The sequence below is a fragment of the Aristolochia californica genome, unplaced genomic scaffold (genome assembly GCF_029961685.1).
Source record: "Aristolochia californica isolate CCGP_79_NKW_82.1479 unplaced genomic scaffold, dmAriCali1.0.hap1 SCAF_5, whole genome shotgun sequence".
Taxonomy (NCBI): domain Eukaryota; kingdom Viridiplantae; phylum Streptophyta; class Magnoliopsida; order Piperales; family Aristolochiaceae; genus Aristolochia; species Aristolochia californica.
Window position 1 is genome coordinate 42744115 of NW_027182214.1, and position 19556 is coordinate 42763670.

Here is a 19556-nt window from a genome sequence, read left to right on the forward strand (position 1 = left end):
CTGGACTTCTTATGTGAGAAGTATCAGCGGAAAGAGATGATGAAAGATTCTAAGCTTGAGGTTTGTGTGGCAGATTTTATTGTCAAGGTTTCTTGAACATGATTCTGTTGTTAAGGTTTCTTGAACATGATTCTGTTGTTAAGGTTATATGTCTAGAATCACATTTTTGCAATTCTGTTGCTTTATTCTTAAATCTTGAACACGAAAGCTGATGATCATGTTTTAGTGAAGCTTGCGTATCTGTTGAGCCATTACTTGCTAGTATCAGTAATTCACGGATGAGTTGTGCAGGTCATCTAGAGTTTTTAAAATTTTGCGAATTATTAACAGTAGGCAACTTGGGCATGCAAACGAGTGATGAGTGGCAATGCTTGTGTTGTGGGTATGCAACTGGCTCATTAATTATGATCTATGTATCTTTGTTTTCGGATTCCTTACAATCGGATGACCCAGTCTGCTAATTTTAAATTACTAGGTTATAATTTGAGTTTTTTTCTTTTCTTTCTTGTTGTTTGTCTATTAATTTTTTCCTTGTTATGCAGTTTCCATTTACCTATCAGGGTTTATAACTATTATAAGAAAATTGATTGTAACTGCATAGATTAAAGGCTCCTTTACAACATGGTGTGTAAAAAGCACCTTCTTTTTCTTGAAAATGGAACATTTCTCTTTAACTGTAAACTTGTCGAAGGGTTCAATATTTTTCAATATTTGTGGAAATGGATGACGAATTTTATTTTTATGGTTGATGTTTTGTTTAGAATGTACCTGCTACAAAAGGTAATGAGTTTGAAGATTACTTTCTTAAACGGGAGCTGCTCATGGGCATATATGAGAAGGGTTTTGAAAGACCTTCTCCAATTCAGGAAGAAAGCATTCCGATAGCATTGACTGGGAGTGATATACTTGCTAGAGCAAAAAATGGGACAGGAAAGACTGCTGCATTCTGCATCCCTGCAGTGGAAAAGATTGATCAGAATAAGAATTCCATCCAAGGTACTGTCTTCTTCTCATTTGAATGTTGTTATTTCGGATAGGAAAATTTTTGTGAACTCTCTGATCATTTTTTTGGTATGTTGGGGCTTTTTTCTCTATACGGTTCAATGTAAATTTCAGATGTCCATGTAAAAGCTATTATTTTGGACTGTTTACCGTTACAAGACGATATATTTCATCTGGTTTGACTTATTATTTTGGTGTATTTTCTTATAACTTTTTTTAAGTAGGACCTAACTACTCCGCTGTGAAAGTTCTTGTGTATGAACATCACTGCTCTATTTCCTATGAGAGCATGGAATTGTTTGTCTGGTGAATGTGGTTCATGTTAACTTTAGGTGCCGATGTTATCATTTGTCTTCTGTTTCATTCTTTCCCTTATTCATGCGTTTTGACCATTTTAAATGTCCCATGTTTGAAGGGATTAATCTGATGGTGTACTGGCCCGTTCAAAACATCACATTAAATATGATCTCTTTGCTACTGTCTTGAGTATGAAAAATATCTTCATATTTGTCACTGCTGCAGTGAATAATATTAGCTAAATTTGCTTTGTTTATGACATTATTTTATTTTTGGTGCCAGTAAAAAAATAAATACTGACTAAAAATCATCATTACTAGGTATTGAAAAGCATAGTGTGTCAAAGAATTTATTCACATGTACCTGTGGTTGAACATTTACATGTCTGGATACATTTTGTTCTGATCTGAAGACAGCAAATATTTTGCAGTTATTATATTGGTTCCAACCCGAGAGCTGGCACTTCAAACATCACAAGTCTGCAAAGAGCTAGGGAAACATTTGAAGATTCAAGTGATGGTCACCACAGCAGGGACTAGCTTAAAAGATGACATCATGCGTTTGTTTCAGCCAGTTCATCTACTTGTGGGGACTCCGGGTAGAATCCTCGACCTTACTAGGAAAGGAGTTTGCGTGTTGAAAGACTGTTCCATGCTTGTCATGGATGAGGTATCTTTTAGGCGTACTGCTGCTTTAGTAGTCTTTTTACATTATTGTATTCCTAGATGCGTATATGTTGTGTTGCTGTCTCTTTCAGGCTGACAAGCTTTTATCCCAAGAGTTCCAACCGATGGTGGAGCAGCTGATCACTCACCTTCCTGTGAATCGCCAAATTGTAGTATTTTCTGCAACATTTCCAGTTACTGTGAAGGCCTTCAAAGATAAATTTTTGCACAAGCCATATGTCATCAATCTCATGGATGAGCTGACATTGAAGGGCATAACTCAATATTATGCTTTCGTAGAGGAAAGGCAGAAAGTTCATTGCCTTAACACTCTTTTCTCCAAGGTCTCTCTCTCTCTCTCTCAATAATTTGATCAATTTTTCTGGTTATACTGAGGAAAACTTCTGACTTGGTGGACTTCTTTACCCACAGCTTCAAATAAATCAATCTATAATATTCTGCAATTCAGTGAACCGTGTTGAACTGTTGGCTAAAAAAATCACAGAGTTGGGCTATTCATGCTTCTATATTCATGCTAAAATGCTTCAATCACATCGGAATCGAGTGTTTCATGACTTCCGCAATGGTGCTTGCAGAAATCTTGTTTGTTCTGGTAAGTCTTGCGTTATCTGTGGAAGTTTTCTCCAGGACTGTCTTTTGCCAGGATTTCTCCCATGATTTTATCCTATAAATGGGGCATGCATGTAGGCAGACTCATGTTTGCTGGCAAGCCCTTCTCCTGCTAATCATTCAAATGCTTCAGATCCTTGGGTTGTTCAACCAGTTACATGATTCAACAATTGCTGTGCTTGCAACTTTAGACTGTCTGTTAATCAAGGCTTGAACAAATCTGACACATTCATCTACTAGCAACTTTGACACTTTTCATCAAAGTGTGATATGTTTATTCTGATCCCTTAATTTTACTATTCTTTTTGGCAGATCTGTTCACAAGGGGTATTGACATCCAGGCAGTGAATGTTGTTATTAACTTCGACTTTCCAAAAAACTCTGAGAGTTACTTGCATAGGGTATGTTTGTGACTCTCCTTCAATTTTGTCATAGAGGTGTCTATTTTCTAATTGGAGGGTTCTAATGCAGGTGGGACGATCAGGAAGGTTCGGTCACCTTGGATTAGTCGTGAACTTAGTTACATATGAAGATCGTTTTAACTTGTAAGTGAGCTGGATTTTCATACCATGTTTACTCTCTTCTACTGAATGCAGTCAAGAAATGTGGGAAATCCTTATAAAAAACTTTTGATTACTTTATATTTCAAAATTTTGACGACAAGCAGCAAGATGGTTGGAAAATCCAAAATCAAGTTCTCTGACCATGATTGCTGGTGCTTTCAGATACAGGATTGAGCAAGAACTTGGCACTGAAATCAAGCAAATTCCACCTCAAATAGATCAGGCTATATACTGCAGGTGATTGGGGTTAGTAGAGTTTGGTCATTACAAAAGGGGGAAGACTCAATGGAAGGCGTGGATTTACACCATTATTATATATAGACATAGTGAAACTTACTCTGTTTTAAGCTATCAGTGGATATACTCTTTATGTTTTCTTCGTACCTGACTTTGAAATTCCTATCTTCTAAATGCATTCCAAACTGATCCATAATTTATCAATAGAAAAAGATTGTTAAACTTCACTTGGTATGTCATTTCAGATTCTTGATATTTTTGCTTTCACTTGTTAATAAATCAGCGTCATCTATATCTCCTAAAAAGCCACTTATCAGTCTTATACTGCTGTAGTCTCTATACTGGAGTTTCAGTTGATTCACTAAGGCGCCATTGAGTCTCAATTCCATTTTTTTGGCAATCTCAACGATTACAGGAAGTTGCACGACCAGGATTGTATTAACTGTATGACGATTTTGCTGCCAGGGGGGCAGTTCTATTTAAGAGTCCCCTGCCATTGTATCAAAAGGAGCCAAGGCTTGACAGTTTCTTATCAAAAAAAATTTCCTGCAGAAAAGAAGTATCACTTCAACTTCCACCTGTAATCATAAAAAAAATGGTCTTTGTTGCCTTGAGCTGCCCCGAGCAGAACATTTTTCTGAGTAAAACGAGAAACCAGATTCATCATGTTCTTAGCGGCCAATGCTACATACAAATAATCTTTGAAGCATCAGAAGAGAATCTTTCTCGAAAGTTAATAATAGCCTTCAGGGGACAACAAGCTAGTAATACAAATAAGAACACAGTAGTCAGAAACTAACAGAGTTGCGGTGAGATGCACAAAATCTCTGAGCCATAAATTGAAGTAGACAAAGGTACCAAATGATTTGTTCCCGCAAATAAATGAAACATTATTGTTACCTCTCTCAATTTGCAATGCCAAAATCTATTTTGCTACTCAATCCGAGTCCAAAACGTCCACCTCCACAGAAGGTTTCCAGTCTCCTAAAGCAGTAGGATCTTCAGCGTTCAGAGCCACGTGATGCTCTTGATGAGGTCCATGATGATGATGATCTTGGTCCACCAAATGCTGATGGCCTGCGATCTTCACTGCGCCACTTATCAGAGGCCTGAGGAGGACCCTCATCTTGGCGGGCCCCCCATCGTTCTGGTTCTGCAGGTGGAGCAGCAACCGATCCCTCTGCCCTATCTCGTCGGAATCTGGGCACATATTTTCCAGCAGTAGGAGCAGCAGATGCCTCCACAGGTCGAGCCCCAGAGGAAGGTTCAGCATGTCGTGCGGGTGCTTCGATGGATCTCCCCAAAAGGGCTTCTCTCCTAGCTTTCTCTTTCTCTTCCGCTTCCCTCTCTCGCTGTCTTTGTTTTTCTGCAATCTCATCCAGTTTTGCCCTTCGTTCAACCTCTTCCTTCTTCCTCCTTTCAGCCTCTGCAAAGAAACAAGTAACAAACAATCGGTGCTAAAAACGTGTAAATGGGTACGTATAACTCTTCAATCGTGATTTCTTAGAGGAAACCATTTTGCTCAATATACTAAATCATAACTCATGATTGTACGATTACTTAACAAGCTACACAGGGAACTGAATTACAGGACCCAACTGGTATTAACTATCCCCGGGCATTGTTTTTCTTACTCCCATCTTGTTTTCGGAGGATAGCTACCCATTTTTTTTCTTTTCTTGCTAATAAAACTTCCGTCATTTAGAAAAAACAAATAAATGGAAGCTACCTTCAAGTTTCCGGGCTTCCTCCTCTTCATGTAACTTGGTTAGTCTCTCCTCCTCTGTTTTAAGATAGAATAAAAGTTTCCTTTTTCTGTCTCTCTCCTGCCAACGAGCCTCCAAAAGCTTGCTTAGCCGCTCTTCTCTCTCCTTCACCAATCTATTATGTTCACCCTCACGCTGTCTGACTATTTTATCCTGGAAGATATCCTGGAAAAAAAAAGTTTTTTGTTTGAATTATAGGTAAAAGCTGCAGAAGATAGAATAGAAGATTAACTCTTGTGACAGTAATTACTAGAGTTCATGAAGAATCAGCACCATTCCCTAATAAACCATTAATTATACAGCCAGACATAAGTAAAGACATAATCACAAACTTTTCATTCTTACTCAAGGTGGACTTCGTGAAAACTAAGAAGAAATATTACCTTGTACACCACCATGCGAGCCAATCTGTTCTTCTCTTGGAGGTCTCCAGCATGATGTTGACTACTGAGCTCAATCTCTAGCTGCAATGTAGAAGAGATGACCAGGTTAGATTCAAGAGTTCAAGAACGTTGCAAATAAAACTTAACCATGGATGGAGGTAAAGCAAAACCAGTTGGTCCCGTTCATGGAGATTTCTCTCCTCCTCCACTCGCTTTTGGTAGGCTGCCTCTATCAAAGGTGCCTCCTCTTCTCTTTTTGCCCTCTCCATATAGTCCATTGTCTTAGCAAGCTTTTGTAGTTTCTTCTCCATTTCCTGACGTTCTCTTAGTTGCTCAGTCAAAGCTAACTCTATTAGGGTCTGCTTAGTAACTTTATCCTGCAGAAATGATTTGAAGGATAGAAAAAACCTAGCATTAGAAAATTCATCATTCTTTGCAGGGAGAAGAAAAAAAACTATTGATGCAGTCATAGGAAAAGAAAATAACAAGAAAATCCTTTTACCTTTGTCCAATTTCCCATTAGAAAATTTCCCTATATAAATCAAATTCCTTTAGACCAATTTTCTTGCATTTATGCCACAAGAGGAAACGATTGGACACTAATTACAGCACATATTTTCCCATCATTTCCAATTTGAGCAATAGAAAAACTCATTTCTCCCATTCTCATCAACTTTTCCAGGAAAAGAGGAATTGGAGTGAAAAAATTTCCATCCTCTACAAACAGCACAAAAGCCAAAAAGATCTTGATCAAAATGAAATTTCTTCACTTGCACTTTTTTTCTATTAAGAAAGCAGAATTTACCCCCTCAATAGCAGGCTTCTTTCCCTTCTTTTTACTACGCTTTTCAGCTTCCATGAGCAGCGCTTTGGCTTCTTCATGCTCTCTTTCCTCAATTTCTCGTCGGATCCTTTGCTCTTCTCTCCGGGTGTACTCTGAAGCAAGTCTCTTCTGTTCAGCCTCCTCCACAATTTTTTGGTGCTTGAGTCTCTTGGATTCCTCTTCACGTTCCTATAGAAAAGCATAAACATCAAATAACTATGCAAAGACTAAGGTTTGTAGGTAAATTTACTTTTTAGATATTTCATTGCACTGTCAATTAAATCGATCATGATTACCATTTCTAACATTTGTCTTTCCTGTTCTTCCTTGCGTTTCTCAATGATAGATTTCCGAGCAAGAAGTCTTTTGTGCTCCTTGTCTACGATCTCAGCTAAACCAGGTAAACTATCACCTAATTTTGATGTTTTTTTCACAGGAGCAAAAATCATACTTCTCACACTGTTTAAATTTTCTGCAAGAGTGGCAAGGTGGTCTCGCAGCCTATCTGATTCCAGATCCTGCAAAAGGTTTACAGTTAGTTTCAGAAGCTTCCAAAGCTGGAAAAGAATAAGTAAATTTGATTCTATAGCACACTAAATTAATTCCACCACCAATCTGTTTTTTTTTTTTTTTTGGGAGCACATGCAGGCGATGTTTAAGTTGCCATCTTCCACATTCAAATGAAATGTATGCAATACTAAATCTCTCAATAGTTTTTTTCTCTTTATTGAAAGAATCTTTGGTTTTGAAGGAAGAAAAGAATCTTTTGTTTTGGAAGAAAAAAGAACAATGGACACATGACTGTCGAGGAAGTCAATATGTACAGAAAAGGAGACTAATACAGATTTCTCTTGTGGAGGAAGGCCATCTTAGCTAGGTATCTATACTTTCTTCATCTTGCAATATATATTCACACCTTATTTTAAAAAAAAAATACAGATTTCTCTTAAATAGTTTCTCTTGTATTTGCAAAATAAAAGCAACGGAACTAAAACATAATTTTAGATACTTTAAAATTGATAAATCCCTAAGAAATATAATGCTTCTGTTATTTTAAAACGAAAAGCTTTCACACCAAGAAGGTAAACTTTCATCAAACAATATTTGATTTTGCCATGCACTCACAACAAAGGATAATTGTCAAGCATTAGTACATACCATATCACAAAAAAGAACTGCACCCTTCACGTGATCCACCTTCATAGCAATGAAATTACGTCTTACTGCCTCAACAGCAACTTTCTCAACACTCGAAAAGGTGCAAAACGGAATCATGTCTGAAAGCACTTCAATTTTCATGGTTTCATATACTTGAGAAACCTGAAATGTTGAAGGGAACTACCTTCAGCCACAGAGAGAGAGAGAGAGAGAGAGACAGAAGGAGATAGAGAGATCATAGATGACCTGCTGTAGAACTCTCAAGGTAGCTAGTTTTTCCAGGGCTGGAACATACTGAGATAACTGTACTTCTGGAACTGATGAAGCAGAAGTCAGCTTGCCCCCAAGCTTAGATATCTTAGCTAAGAGAGGCTGAACTTTTGATGCAAGATCTAAAGGTAGAAACTCATGTTCCAGAAGGTGATATAGGTCCTTCACTTCCGGTGCCACGCAAGTCATGATACCTTTGGAGGTCTGAAGACAAAGGACAAGAAGGACATATATTAGAAGATAATGAAATTCCAACAAAAGACTTCAAAAACAGTGATTTGCCAACTAAGGCCTCCCAAACAATGTAAACAAATACATGATAAATGAATATTAACAGAAAGAAAATGTTCAAAAAGAATTAGAAACAGCCTACATCTAATAAAACAAAAAATGCAAGAGATACTACAACATTCATTAACTACTTTACAAATTTGATCAAATATAAAATCCCAAAGCGCTTAAATAAAGATTAGAAATTAAAGCAAAAAAAACAACAAATATAAATCCCAGTTCATTCATGTCATGAAATTTGTCTAAGTTCATTTACATTGTGAAATTTATGTCTAAGATAATCAGTTACAACAATTTCACCTCTGATATTCCTTTTTTTTTTTTTAAATGACCTCTGATATTCTTAGCGACCTATCGTTATATGTTTCATGGCGGCTAATCTTAGTGAACCTATTCTTAGAAAACAAAGGCATGTCTAGACTGCATTAACTTCCTAAACAAGACTGTCTGAGATTGATGCTAATAAATGAAAATAATGAATTGACACAACTACAAAAAACATGAACCCCATAAACTTCAGTGAATAACATCTCAAAACTCCATATGTCATGTATATGCAGACTGATCTTTAAACATGCAAGACATGGAGACTAGGCTTATAACCACTATATTTGAAATCTTACCAATTCTGAGAGCAAGGATGAGCGTGAGAGCTGACATAGAGAAATAAAAGAAGAAAAAAGTGAGTCAAGTCAATCAAAAATAATTAGAAAAAAAAGATAAACATTTATCTAACAAGCACTCACCACTTCCCTATTGTCTCGTTTTGGATCAAGACTAAAGCCTATAAGACTAGTCATCCTGAATTTGTGCTCCTTCTCATTTTCAAGCTCCATATGGGAAGCCCCATGCTTGTGATCATAGGGAGCAACTGAAAGAGCTGCTAATAATACAGAAGAGGCAATAAGTTGCAAATCTTTTTGGGTCAGATTCTTATTATATGTTTTCTGAAGAGTGAAAAGCTTAAACCATGCAAAAGCATGGTAGAGATGGCTTTCCGAGACCCAGAATATTTCAGTCAGTTTGGCATAATAGATAACCATATGAGAAGACTTTGGTGTTTTCTTAACCATGCACATCAAGCCATGAATATCTTCAACAGAACGGAAAGCTTCCTGAAACAAAATAGAGGAGAACAATAATAAGCAATTGTCTACAGACTCAGTAAAGTAATTGCTATGATTAAGGAACTTCACAAACCTGCCAGAGCTCAAGCTCTGTAGCAATTTTTAGCTGCTCAAACCTTGTATCTACATAAAGTTGCAAGCTCTCAGGTGACGAGAGGTCTGGACGGTCCCTCTGATCTTTATATTTGTTGAGATTAATCAGATGATTTCGAATGATTTCACAGAGTCTACGAAACTCTGTTGTCCTCTTATATTGCTTGCAGAATTGGAAAGCTCTATGGGCAGTCATCTGCAAATAAGAAAGAAAAATAGAGAGCGAAAGCAAATCAGTGATGCTTTATACTTTGTTACATTAGAGGAATAGGTCTTGATTTTTGCATTTGCTTCACTAGGAACGAGCACAATAGCTCGAAACAGACAGGGAAGCTTCACAAATGTCGAGAACTGTTCCAGTAAAGATAGAGAAGACTTCTGTATGAAGTGTTCATTACCGCATATAAAGATTCTAGCTTGGAATTATTTCTTAGGATTTCAAGCACAGTTCTATAGGTTTCCCACAAAAACTTAAACCATGGTGTCACAAGCTCCCTGTCTGATCTGTCCCTTCCCTTCTCTCCGCTTACATAACTAAGCATCAGATCTTCTGGCCTTTTATCTGCCTCCAGGTCATCGACATCAAGAGCATCCTCAAGAGCCTGAGCCTTGCTCCGAGCTTGCTCAGCTCTTTCAGTTGAGAGATGGATGAAGTATTTGATCACTTCTTCCAAAGAAGAAACATTCACAAGCTGACAGACAATCCGGTATTGAATGAGACCATCTTTAGCAAACCTCCCCTTCCGCATGTCAACACAGAGTTCAATGTACTTGAACATTATGCGCTCAAGAGTCTTCTGCCAAGATCTATATCTCTTAGAAGTGATCAAATAATGAAGCGCTTGCAGGGCCGCTTGTTTCTGCCCTACATTAATCAACTCTGCACAAAAGAAGAAAATAATGTGATTTTTTCAAAATAATATGATATCGATCCAAAATAAGTAAGACACCAGGTCATATTGCAAGCACCACAAGCAGGAGGATAGTCTTATTGACTAAGGCATAATCAAGTAATACTGTTGATTGAACAACTCAATTACAAGGACTTGGAGACCCTTAAAGAAAATACTGAAAGACAATTTTATTTCACCTAATGACAGATCATTTTAAATTCAGAATGGGTTACACAGTAGAGAAAGTAACTCCCACCAGTAAGGAATTTTTTTTCTCAAAAGCTGGGACATAAAGCAACTGTAATTCAACAGAAGAAAGATCTGAGAAATACACAAATAAGTAATAAGATTTTTTTCAGAACATTAGAAATGATATTAACAGCATTGGAATGTTTTCCTTTTTTGTTTTACTCAAAAGGAAGTATAAACAACAGCACTAGGATTTAAAAGGAGATGGCACAAATAATTGATAGATTTCAATCTAAGTAGAGTATGCTCTTTTTGTTAAAAATGCCTACAATTAAATCATCTTTAGAAAGAGTATCTAATCTCTCAACTCTGATAGAGTAATAACAACACTAGAACAGTCTCATCTAGTTAAGAGAGACTAAAAGTACTTGTTTTCGTCATGTTATACTAATGTTTCACCTGCAGAAGCAAACAGAGCTGGACAAAGTCAAATGATGCTGACAACTAGTACAGGCAAGAAACAAGCAAGTACAAGTTATGGTTCTGAGTCCAATAACTCAACAGTGGAAAATGAAATATTTTAACAAGGTTAAGGAACAAAATTGGACAAAAATCGTTCAAGCTTACTACCTTCAGCTCTTTTCAGAGCATTTTCAGGTTTTTGGAAGGTTGCCATGATTGTAGATTAATGCCTCTTGCAGCCCCCAGAATGCACACAGTGAGACACAATACCTAAAGCACAGAAAAAAAGGTGTCAATGTTTTCAAACACACTACCGGGAATGGACACTGTCCCCTACCAGGTGAGTTCAATTCCGTTCAAGCGAATGAGATCCACTCATCCAGCCAACATTGTAAGAAGGACAATGTGCAGATACAAAACAGTCAAAGCAGCCAATAAAAACAGTAACAAAAATCCGGCTAGATAACAGAAAAATAACCAGATGATTGATAAAAAAACAAGTAAAATAATATCAAATAGTACTACTCGAGCTATGTTCTTAGATCCCGGAAATAAAACAAGAGAACTGAAGCAAATACTCAAATTAAATAACAACAACAATCCATGTCTTCTATTTAATAGATAACGAGTTTCGGCAGCTAATATCAACACAAATTCTACAGTATTATCAACAAAAACACTAACAGGTGAGAAAAAGCCTTATGTTCACAATGAAGATTTGAAAAATAAAATAAAAATAAATAAATCCGTACGAACCCCAAGAACTAACTTTTTGTCCGAACGAGCTTTAATAATCGATCGCATAAGAGGGAGGGAAAAAAAGGGTGGAAAACAGAATTTTGGACCCAATAATACCCTGTTCAGTTGGGGATATAAGATAAAAACTAAAGATTGAAAAAATCGAACCCTATTCATCAAGTAGAAAGTAGAAAGACCCTAAAATTCTTTATAGCTCGAACGATTTTATAACAAATAAGGCACAAATTCGAAAGCTTGACAGATACCTTCTCCTTCCGACGGCTAATCGAAGCAATCGCAGAATGTGGGAGTGAAAGTGACAGATATAGAACACTCGTCTGGGGAGAGCATGTGAGCTGCCTGGAAGTCGAGTGGAGAGGCGGTATTACATCAAATGCGCGAACGACAGAACCGGCAGAATAAGAAAAACCCTACTTCCCAAACGGGAACTGCAATGCGGCATTTGTAAAACGGATTTCTCCGATTCTTAATGAGTGTTACAGAAATTTCGGTTACGGCTCACGGTCTAACGATCGAGCTTGCACAGTCGCAGACCCGAATCAAAGTAGTCCGACCGGGCGACCGGACAAAAACACAAAAACCAAAACATCTTCTTTCATAGTGGTTAAGGTTCTAGCTCGACTTAATTGGATCAGACCCATGTTTAGGACCTCATCACATAAGTTTGATCGGATTTTGGCCCTGTTACTGTACAGGGAAAGTTTTAAGAGAACTCAATTTCTAATTGGGTCAGACCCATGTGTTAGGACCTGATTACATAAGTTTGATCGGATTTTGGCCCTGTTAGTGTACAAGGAAAGTTTTAAGAGAATTCACTTTCTCTAGTGTCTTAAAAACATTAGTAAACCTGAAAAGTCAGTGGAATTCATTTCACTATTTTTTTTTTAATGAAACGATGTAATGTGAAGGGGGGTTAGTGAACTTAAAAAGGGAAAAGGAAAGTGAAAGTGAAAGTGAATGTGAAATAAAAAGTTAATTACTTTTTCGTGTTAGTGTGTTCAATGTAAAGTGCACTAAAAAGTACTTTCTTGTATTAGTGCCAAAAATAGAAAATATAGTGGAAATAAGAGAATTGATTACTTTTGATAATATACATAAACTAATAATAAATCTAAATAAACATGGTTACTTTTATAATTGGTAATTTAATATAATATTAAAAAATAATTTATTAATAAATAATTAAGTAAGATATTTTATTAATAAATTAAAATAGATTGTAGTTTAGTCTAAAATAATACAATAATTATGATTTAAATTTAAAATATTAATTTAATTAATTATAATATATAGAATACTCAAACAAAAAAAAATAGTAATAAATATAATATTTTATTAATAACATAAGATAAATTTTAGTGTAATATAAATTAATAAGTACGTCTAATCATCCTTGAGTATTAAGAGCAATTGTATCAACCCCTTTTGACTTCATTGCATGTTGAATGCTTTGGAGAGTGATGGAATACTATCTAAGATGAGTAACTAGGCTCGAACTGCATCAAATTCTTGTCCCAAAGGGTACAAAATCTTAATTTCTTGAAAATCACTATCCTTTCACCTCTTTTCAAACTGAATATTTTTCATACAATTCATAAACTCGAGAAAGATTAATCTCCAATGCACATAAGGCTTCAAGGGGCATATATATATATATATATATATATATATTATCTCCTAAATTGTTTCAAAATTCATAACTTTAGTCTTCAACTTAGGGGGGTTAGTCCACAATGAAGTGGAATGAATTACCCCCGCATTACTTAGTTCATCCTATTTATGGCATTAGTCTAGAATGACTTGAATTGAAGTGAGATAACACCAATTCATTCGCTCAGGCAAAAACGGGGGAAAACTGTTTCCTACCTATTTTGCAAATATCTGCTTTCCACGCGCGACGCGCGTTGCTACTTCCCCTCCCCCTTCTCGTCAGCCTCTCCAGACGCAGAGCCCCCTCGGCCTCCCTCTCTTCCCCCCCCTCCTCCGCGATTTTTTTCCTCCCTCTGCCCCCACCCCCGTCGGCCGTCCTCCCTCTGCCCCCACCCCCGTCGGCCGTCCTCCCTCTGCCCCCACCTCCGTCGCAGAGCCCCTCGGCCTCCCTCTCTTCCCACCCCCTGTCCCCCCCCCGTCGGCCTTCCTTCCTCCCTCTCTCGACCTCCGTCGCAGAACATGGGAGGCCAGAGCCCCTCGGCCTCTTGGCTTCTCTTCTCTCTCGGCCTCCCTATTTTCTCCCTCTCGGCCCACCGTCGGAGCGTTGCCTCCGTCGCCGTTGCCCGCTGCCGTCGCCGTTGCCAAGATCGCCGCAAAGGAAGACGAAGACGATATTTAATTTTTCCTAAGTTAGGAAAAATTAAACATCGTCGGTTTAATTATCCAATTAATTAAACCATTAGTTTTTATTTTTTTTAAATGTTATTAAATAATAATATTTAAAATATATATTATGTTATTGATAAATTAATATATTTATTTATTTATTATGTATTTATTTATTTTTATTAAAATAATGAGTTTTAATGTTAAACTATATCTTATGTTATTACAAAATAATTTATTTATTTATTATATTCACTTATGTTATTTTTAATTTTTTTATTTATTTTAAATAATTTATTCTAGTCACACGTAATTAGTATATTAATTTATAATAAACTGTAATCATTAATTGGTTTAATTATCCAATTGTTATAATTAATTAAACCATAATTATTGTTTTAATTTATAATAAATTATAATCATTAAATAATATAATATAATTTTTTATTAATTAAGATATTAATATATTCTAATACTACACGTTAAATCACTTATAAGTATAGTAACCACGTTTATTTTTGTTAATTATATGTTTAGGTATATGTTCTATTTAAGTATATTATAAAATGTTACTTATTCTCTTTTTTATATCATATTTTTCATTTAGGGACTGGAATATGTTTTCCAGCCACTTGAACTCGTCTATACTAACACCCAAACATGAATTGAAGTGGAAGCAATTCATCTCACTTCAATTCAATTTTTCACTTCATTTCCACTTCATTGTGGACTAACCCCCCCTTAAAGTCTATATTGTTGAGTAACCAGCAACTTGGCTATACTTTGCTTCCCAATCTTCTGTAGTCAGAAACCTTTTGCTGGCTTCTATGTAACAATGCACTTTTACACCTTTTAAGAAAACCTGCATACTCCATTTGCACAATCACAAGTAAATCTTTCTTGTATGATAAGATGTCTTACCAGTTTATACAAATGCAGTGATAACCTTACTTTTCAACCATCATATTGCTGGTCATCATCAAGTTTTGAAATGTGCTCCTCTTTTAGTAGAAGATGAATTTCATGCACTTTTCAACCATCAAATTGTTAGTCATCATCATGTTGAGGGCATACGGTTTTGAAAGTGCTCCTCTTTTTTAGAGTATATTAGACTTGGGAGCTTGAAATTATGTTTTCCTAAGAATGGGCCAGTAAGGGCGTATAGATGGCTGCTGATAACACTGTTGATATGGAGACCTTGTTTATGCAATTCTGCTCTTCTTGTAGACAAGTATTCCCAGCTTTCCATCTCGAGTTCATCAGCAGACCTGCACACATGAATTGATATGAATATCATTTAATACAAACATTAGCATAAAAGTTGATAGCAACAGCACAGAGGAAATCTGTATAGTAACTGACAAACCCCTTCCCCAACCCCCACCTCCACCAAAAAAAACATCAATTAAAATTAACGGATACACTCACTCAGCTAATCATATCATGCATCTATAATGGAGTCTAATCAAGGGCAGCTTGCAGTTTTAGTGTTAAATTGCCATCATCATATTCGACAGTTTAGAATCCAAGATCTAGAAATTCTCCAATCCGTAATGTAACTCTCCACAATCGGTGAGACACTATACCTCATGATCAAGGATGACCAGCCTCCATATCCTGCAGATAAAAGAGTGTGAACCGTGTCTTCCTTCTCCTCCTCAGACTTCAAAGTGAAAAAGACCAATGACCAACCATCAGCTTGGAGTGTCATGTGCAATGCCACGAGAGCTCTATGCAATGGATGTTTCACTGCATCAGCTTGTTTGTCTTGTTGACCAAGATTGAATCTGATAAAACATGGAAAGAACAATGTTTAGTAAAAATGCCAGTTAGTTTGGTATATAGAAAGTAACCATGACATCTTGAATGTGCAGCAGAAGGATCTGAACCCATAAACATTAAAGCAAAACTTTAATTTATTTTTTTTATAATTTTAGAAGAAACCTAATCAAATGAACAAAAGAAGTGATGTATGATAAAACTTAAGCATGTTTAAATTGAGCTAGGGAAAAAGTCAAGAAGGTAGCTGAAAAATAAAACAAAAGGGGTCTGGCATAAGCAATCATGTAGCCATCAGGCTAAGTACTGAGAATTACCGATACTGATACTCATAGTTGTGATGAGCAAGAATTGAGGTGAAGATATCATCTATATCCATCAGTATCACATCCAAACCATCAACCTTTGGCTTGATATTACTGAAGTAGTTGTTTGCCATTTCGATAGTCAAATTCAAATCTTGAAGATATTGACCTTCTTCAATGTATTGAATAGCATGTGCCTTACAAATTTCAGGAAACTGATCAACTCCCAAGCTGTTGATTTCCGCATGTGAAACAAAAATCTTGCAATAAGTATATTCTCTATTTGCTCTTTCAAGCTGAATGGGTCCAGCACTCTTATTTTGACAAGATTGCAACAAAACTGTTAATGCAATCATTACTGTGATTAGTAACATGCCTGCTGTTACAAGTGCTACAAGGAAGACTATCACAGCAAAGGATGTCATATAGAAGCCAGAGTCAATCACATAGCCACTTCCCATGGCTGCAAAAGGTCAAGAAAGTACCAAGTTATCTCTGAGGTTATAGAAGACATTATTGACTATAGATAAGCAAGACAATAAAGATCATTAATTCTCTTAAACACTCGAAGGATAATGTTTTGTTCAGAACTCAAACCAAACGGATTAAGATTTCAATTTGAATAAAAATGACACGGATTGGTTGTTACATGGAGTTGAAAAGAACTATGGGAAATAATAATCAATATGCTACAATCATAAAAAGAAAAGAAAAGGAAAAATAAGAAGCTTATTTTCTCTACTTTCCACAGGCATGCACATGGATGCAGACCAACACAAAACAAGAACTATCTAACCACTTTGGAGGAAGAAAACTAGCAATCTAAAACCTCGTTCAAGAAAGAAAATGGTAAATAAAGTTGATAAATGACGTACTGGAAGCTTCTCTGCTTGAAATACTACGTATGGAGTTTCCACGTTGCATTTGAATGGCATAGAACGACACTGAAGCAATCCAGCAAACTGCCACAGGAGCACAGTAGACGGTCAAGAAAATTGGTGATCTATCAAAAGCAGACCAAGAAGCCCCCCACCAATCAATTACACGCATTGGAAGATTTTCTTTAATCGAAAACTTCTTAAAAGCCCCAATTCAAACACAGAAAGAAAAAAAAAACTTCTTTTGAGCGTAAAATTATAATCTCAATCTAAATGAGCTACTTTAAAGTTTTCAGCGGAGGCGGGTATGTATCTGCGGGTTTTGAAACAGTGAGAAATCAGATTTTTTTTTTTTTTTGAGCAAGGGCTGAAATCAGATTTCATTAAGAGAAGAAAAAGGAAAATAGCTCTCCCAAGGAAAGGACACACTAGAATTGACAAACAGAAATAGAAAAGGAAAAAATCTCGACACGATAATGTTTCCAACAACATAATGATGTAAGGAGACCCCATTTCTGACAGAGAATCAGCTAAGCCATTAGCACTTCAGGGATAAGAACAGAAGAAATGTTCAAGTACCTAAAGACGAAATGCCAAGGGGGGCTCACATTCCCAGAGATCCAGCTGATAAATAATACCAGAGTCACCTTGCTTAAGAAGAGGGAAGTACCAATCTTAGGCTGTGAAGAAGGGCACACGTTTAAGCTTCAGATTTAGTCATCAATATACATGATATAAATCTGAAGTGAAACTTCATTTTCAAATCAAAGTGTTTAATCCATTTTACAGGACCGCTAAACATTACTATGCCACCCGCGATTTCCTTTCACGTTTTTCTTCTCAGAGATATCCAAACAATGACTCCACTAGAAAACCTTCAAACTTCCGATTCATCTAAAACAATTGCATATTCATTAACCCATAAAAAGCTTTCAAGAGATCAATCTTCCACAATTTGACTTTCAAGGAGCCCAAAAATTCTATAAAAATACGCGAACGAGAATTACTTCAAAGCCAGATCGGGATCTATGATCAGAAACCCAGATGACAGAAGCGATCGCTACGGAGGACAGGAGGTAAGAACGGGGAAAATTTGTCGTCATCTCCGACTACTCCAATCTAGGCTTCAATTATGCAGGAATCTGCTGGAAGAATGGAAAGGAAGCCTTCTGGCGCGACCGAAGTGTCTTTCGCCATCTGTTGGTTTCGAAAGATGATGACGGGAGACGATAGCGGAAAGCCCGAGGTCAAGATTCGGGTTGCACGTGCCCCAGACCGTAACTCGTGCTTCGGTTTAAAGGGAATATTCTGGAACTCCTGAACCCGGCTTAAACCCCACCCTTAATATCCATTGATATTATAAAATTTTATTTATTTCCCATAAAAACACTAACATGTCCATTTAATTTTCCTTAGAAAATTTTAAAATTTTCATATAATTTCCTAGTAAAGTACTAACAAAATTTTATCTTAAGGTTTCTTGGAAATGTGTATCTTAGACAAAATATTTTTAGTTTTTCCTAAGATATAAATTTCCAACCAGGGGCACTAACGGAGCCTAAGGTTTGTATCAAGACCCGTCGGACCAGAATTTAAGGACCTAAGTCTTCCTGATTTGAGTACTAACACTATAGTGATAAAACCTATCTCTTATGACTTTAAATAAATAATTTTTAAATGAATACAAATAATTAATTTTAGCTATATTGAGTTTTTATCAATATTATTAAAACTGAACTAGTCATTAAACAAGTAGAATGGCCGGTTTTGATTAAACCAAGTTAGACTGAACCATATATTTGACCAAAATGGGATGCTATTATTAGATTTATTATAATTTTTTTATTCATTAATTTCAACACAATCCAATAGTTTCGTAATTCAATAGATGTTTTCATACAAGTCTGTGGTCTCTATCGCCGAACTGAGTGCTCTTTCTTCTTTGGCCAACATGACTATTGACTCTTCTCGTACTGATATCTCCCTTTAGAAAAATCAGATTGAGAATTTGTTTAATACGTAAGAAAAAAACTTATATATCTATCTTTTGACATATAATTTTCCATATAAAGTCTCATTCTTAATGGTATAAAAGACCTCAAAAGTTAAAACTTTCTGTTATTGTTCGAACCTCTCTTGCAGGCAGACTTTTGCTGCTTCAAATATCGATTTCTCTTTTTAGAAAACTCTGATCATGAAACTTATTTTTACGTTGGAAAGTAGACTCAAAGATCTTTCCATAAATATATAAATTGTAATATAAAAAAGTTCATTATGGAGGTACGAAGGCCAATGAAACAACTAGTACTAGAATAGGAAATAAAGAAAAATGATAGAATACGAACCTAAACTACGAGAGACGATAGATCAGAAAAAAATCACATTATCTATGTGGGTTGTTCGAGTAAACTCACAAAAACCGTTCTCATACCATGTTGAATTTTTGTAAAAGAGAAACACTTCACTAACTTGATGTAATTTGAGTATATGAGTCTTTATTTATAACAGAGGAAACAAGTAAAATCCAATTATAATTAAATTACTCTTATCCTAGTTATATCCAAAGTTAAATACTAAAAGATAAATCCTAGAACAGTTGAACAATTGAACATAAATAGAACACTAACGTAACTAAAAAACCTTTAACTGACATTCATCTATGAAACCTCC

At 36.1% G+C, this 19556-nt stretch overlaps 3 protein-coding genes across 5 annotated transcripts; 1 reads left to right on the forward strand and 2 right to left on the reverse strand.

Moving 5' to 3' along the window:
- Positions 1–36: 36 nt before the first annotated feature.
- Positions 37–3604, forward strand: LOC137965378 (DEAD-box ATP-dependent RNA helicase 8). The gene is made up of 8 exons (XM_068811677.1): positions 37–60; positions 762–996; positions 1730–1968; positions 2057–2308; positions 2397–2577; positions 2907–2995; positions 3066–3139; positions 3320–3604. The coding sequence occupies exons 1-8, from the start codon at positions 37–39 to the stop codon at positions 3396–3398; spliced, it is 1173 nt and encodes a 390-aa protein (XP_068667778.1). The 3' UTR covers positions 3399–3604.
- Positions 3605–4116: 512 nt separating this feature from the next.
- Positions 4117–12031, reverse strand: LOC137965753 (eukaryotic translation initiation factor 3 subunit A-like). Its single transcript, XM_068812089.1, has 14 exons — positions 11854–12031; positions 11018–11119; positions 9704–10185; positions 9286–9501; positions 8832–9200; positions 8709–8738; positions 7771–7998; positions 7525–7686; positions 6663–6884; positions 6349–6555; positions 5714–5920; positions 5544–5624; positions 5124–5325; positions 4117–4820 (listed from the first exon to the last, which is right to left on the reverse strand). Exons 2-14 carry the CDS (start codon positions 11061–11063, stop codon positions 4396–4398), a joined length of 2877 nt encoding a protein of 958 aa, XP_068668190.1. The 5' UTR covers positions 11064–11119; positions 11854–12031; the 3' UTR covers positions 4117–4395.
- Positions 12032–14559: 2528 nt separating this feature from the next.
- LOC137966419 (uncharacterized protein At2g39920-like) lies at positions 14560–18124 on the reverse strand. 3 transcript variants are annotated; one of them, XM_068813018.1, is made up of 6 exons: positions 17894–18124; positions 17466–17566; positions 16884–16970; positions 16021–16471; positions 15511–15711; positions 14560–15192 (listed from the first exon to the last, which is right to left on the reverse strand). In XM_068813018.1, exons 3-6 carry the CDS (start codon positions 16930–16932, stop codon positions 14982–14984), a joined length of 912 nt encoding a protein of 303 aa, XP_068669119.1. In that variant the 5' UTR covers positions 16933–16970; positions 17466–17566; positions 17894–18124; the 3' UTR covers positions 14560–14981. The 3 variants fall into 3 exon arrangements, with proteins under 3 accessions (XP_068669119.1, XP_068669120.1, XP_068669118.1); XM_068813019.1 differs by lacking the exon at positions 17466–17566; XM_068813017.1 differs by having other exon boundaries at positions 17466–18124.
- Between the last annotated feature and the right edge of the window lie 1432 nt (positions 18125–19556).

Excerpts from the sequence above, each read along its gene's own strand:
- LOC137966419 (XM_068813019.1), bottom strand. The coding sequence starts at position 16,932 with ATGCAACGTGGAAACTCCATACGTAGTATTTCAAGCAGAGAAGCTTCC. Across the intron at positions 16,472-16,883 it reads TTCAAGCAGAGAAGCTTCCA|CCATGGGAAGTGGCTATGTG; the intron begins GTACGTCATTTA and ends GACCTTTTGCAG. Across the intron at positions 15,712-16,020 it reads AACTATGAGTATCAGTATCG|ATTCAATCTTGGTCAACAAG; the intron begins GTAATTCTCAGT and ends ATGTTTTATCAG.
- LOC137965378 (XM_068811677.1), top strand. The coding sequence starts at position 37 with ATGATGAAAGATTCTAAGCTTGAG. Across the intron at positions 61-761 it reads TGAAAGATTCTAAGCTTGAG|AATGTACCTGCTACAAAAGG; the intron begins GTTTGTGTGGCA and ends TGTTTTGTTTAG. Across the intron at positions 2,309-2,396 it reads TTAACACTCTTTTCTCCAAG|CTTCAAATAAATCAATCTAT; the intron begins GTCTCTCTCTCT and ends CTTTACCCACAG.
- LOC137965753 (XM_068812089.1), bottom strand. The coding sequence starts at position 11,063 with ATGGCAACCTTCCAAAAACCTGAAAATGCTCTGAAAAGAGCTGAAG. Across the intron at positions 10,186-11,017 it reads TGCTCTGAAAAGAGCTGAAG|AGTTGATTAATGTAGGGCAG; the intron begins GTAGTAAGCTTG and ends TCTTTTGTGCAG. Across the intron at positions 9,201-9,285 it reads CAGAGCTTGAGCTCTGGCAG|GAAGCTTTCCGTTCTGTTGA; the intron begins GTTTGTGAAGTT and ends ATTTTGTTTCAG.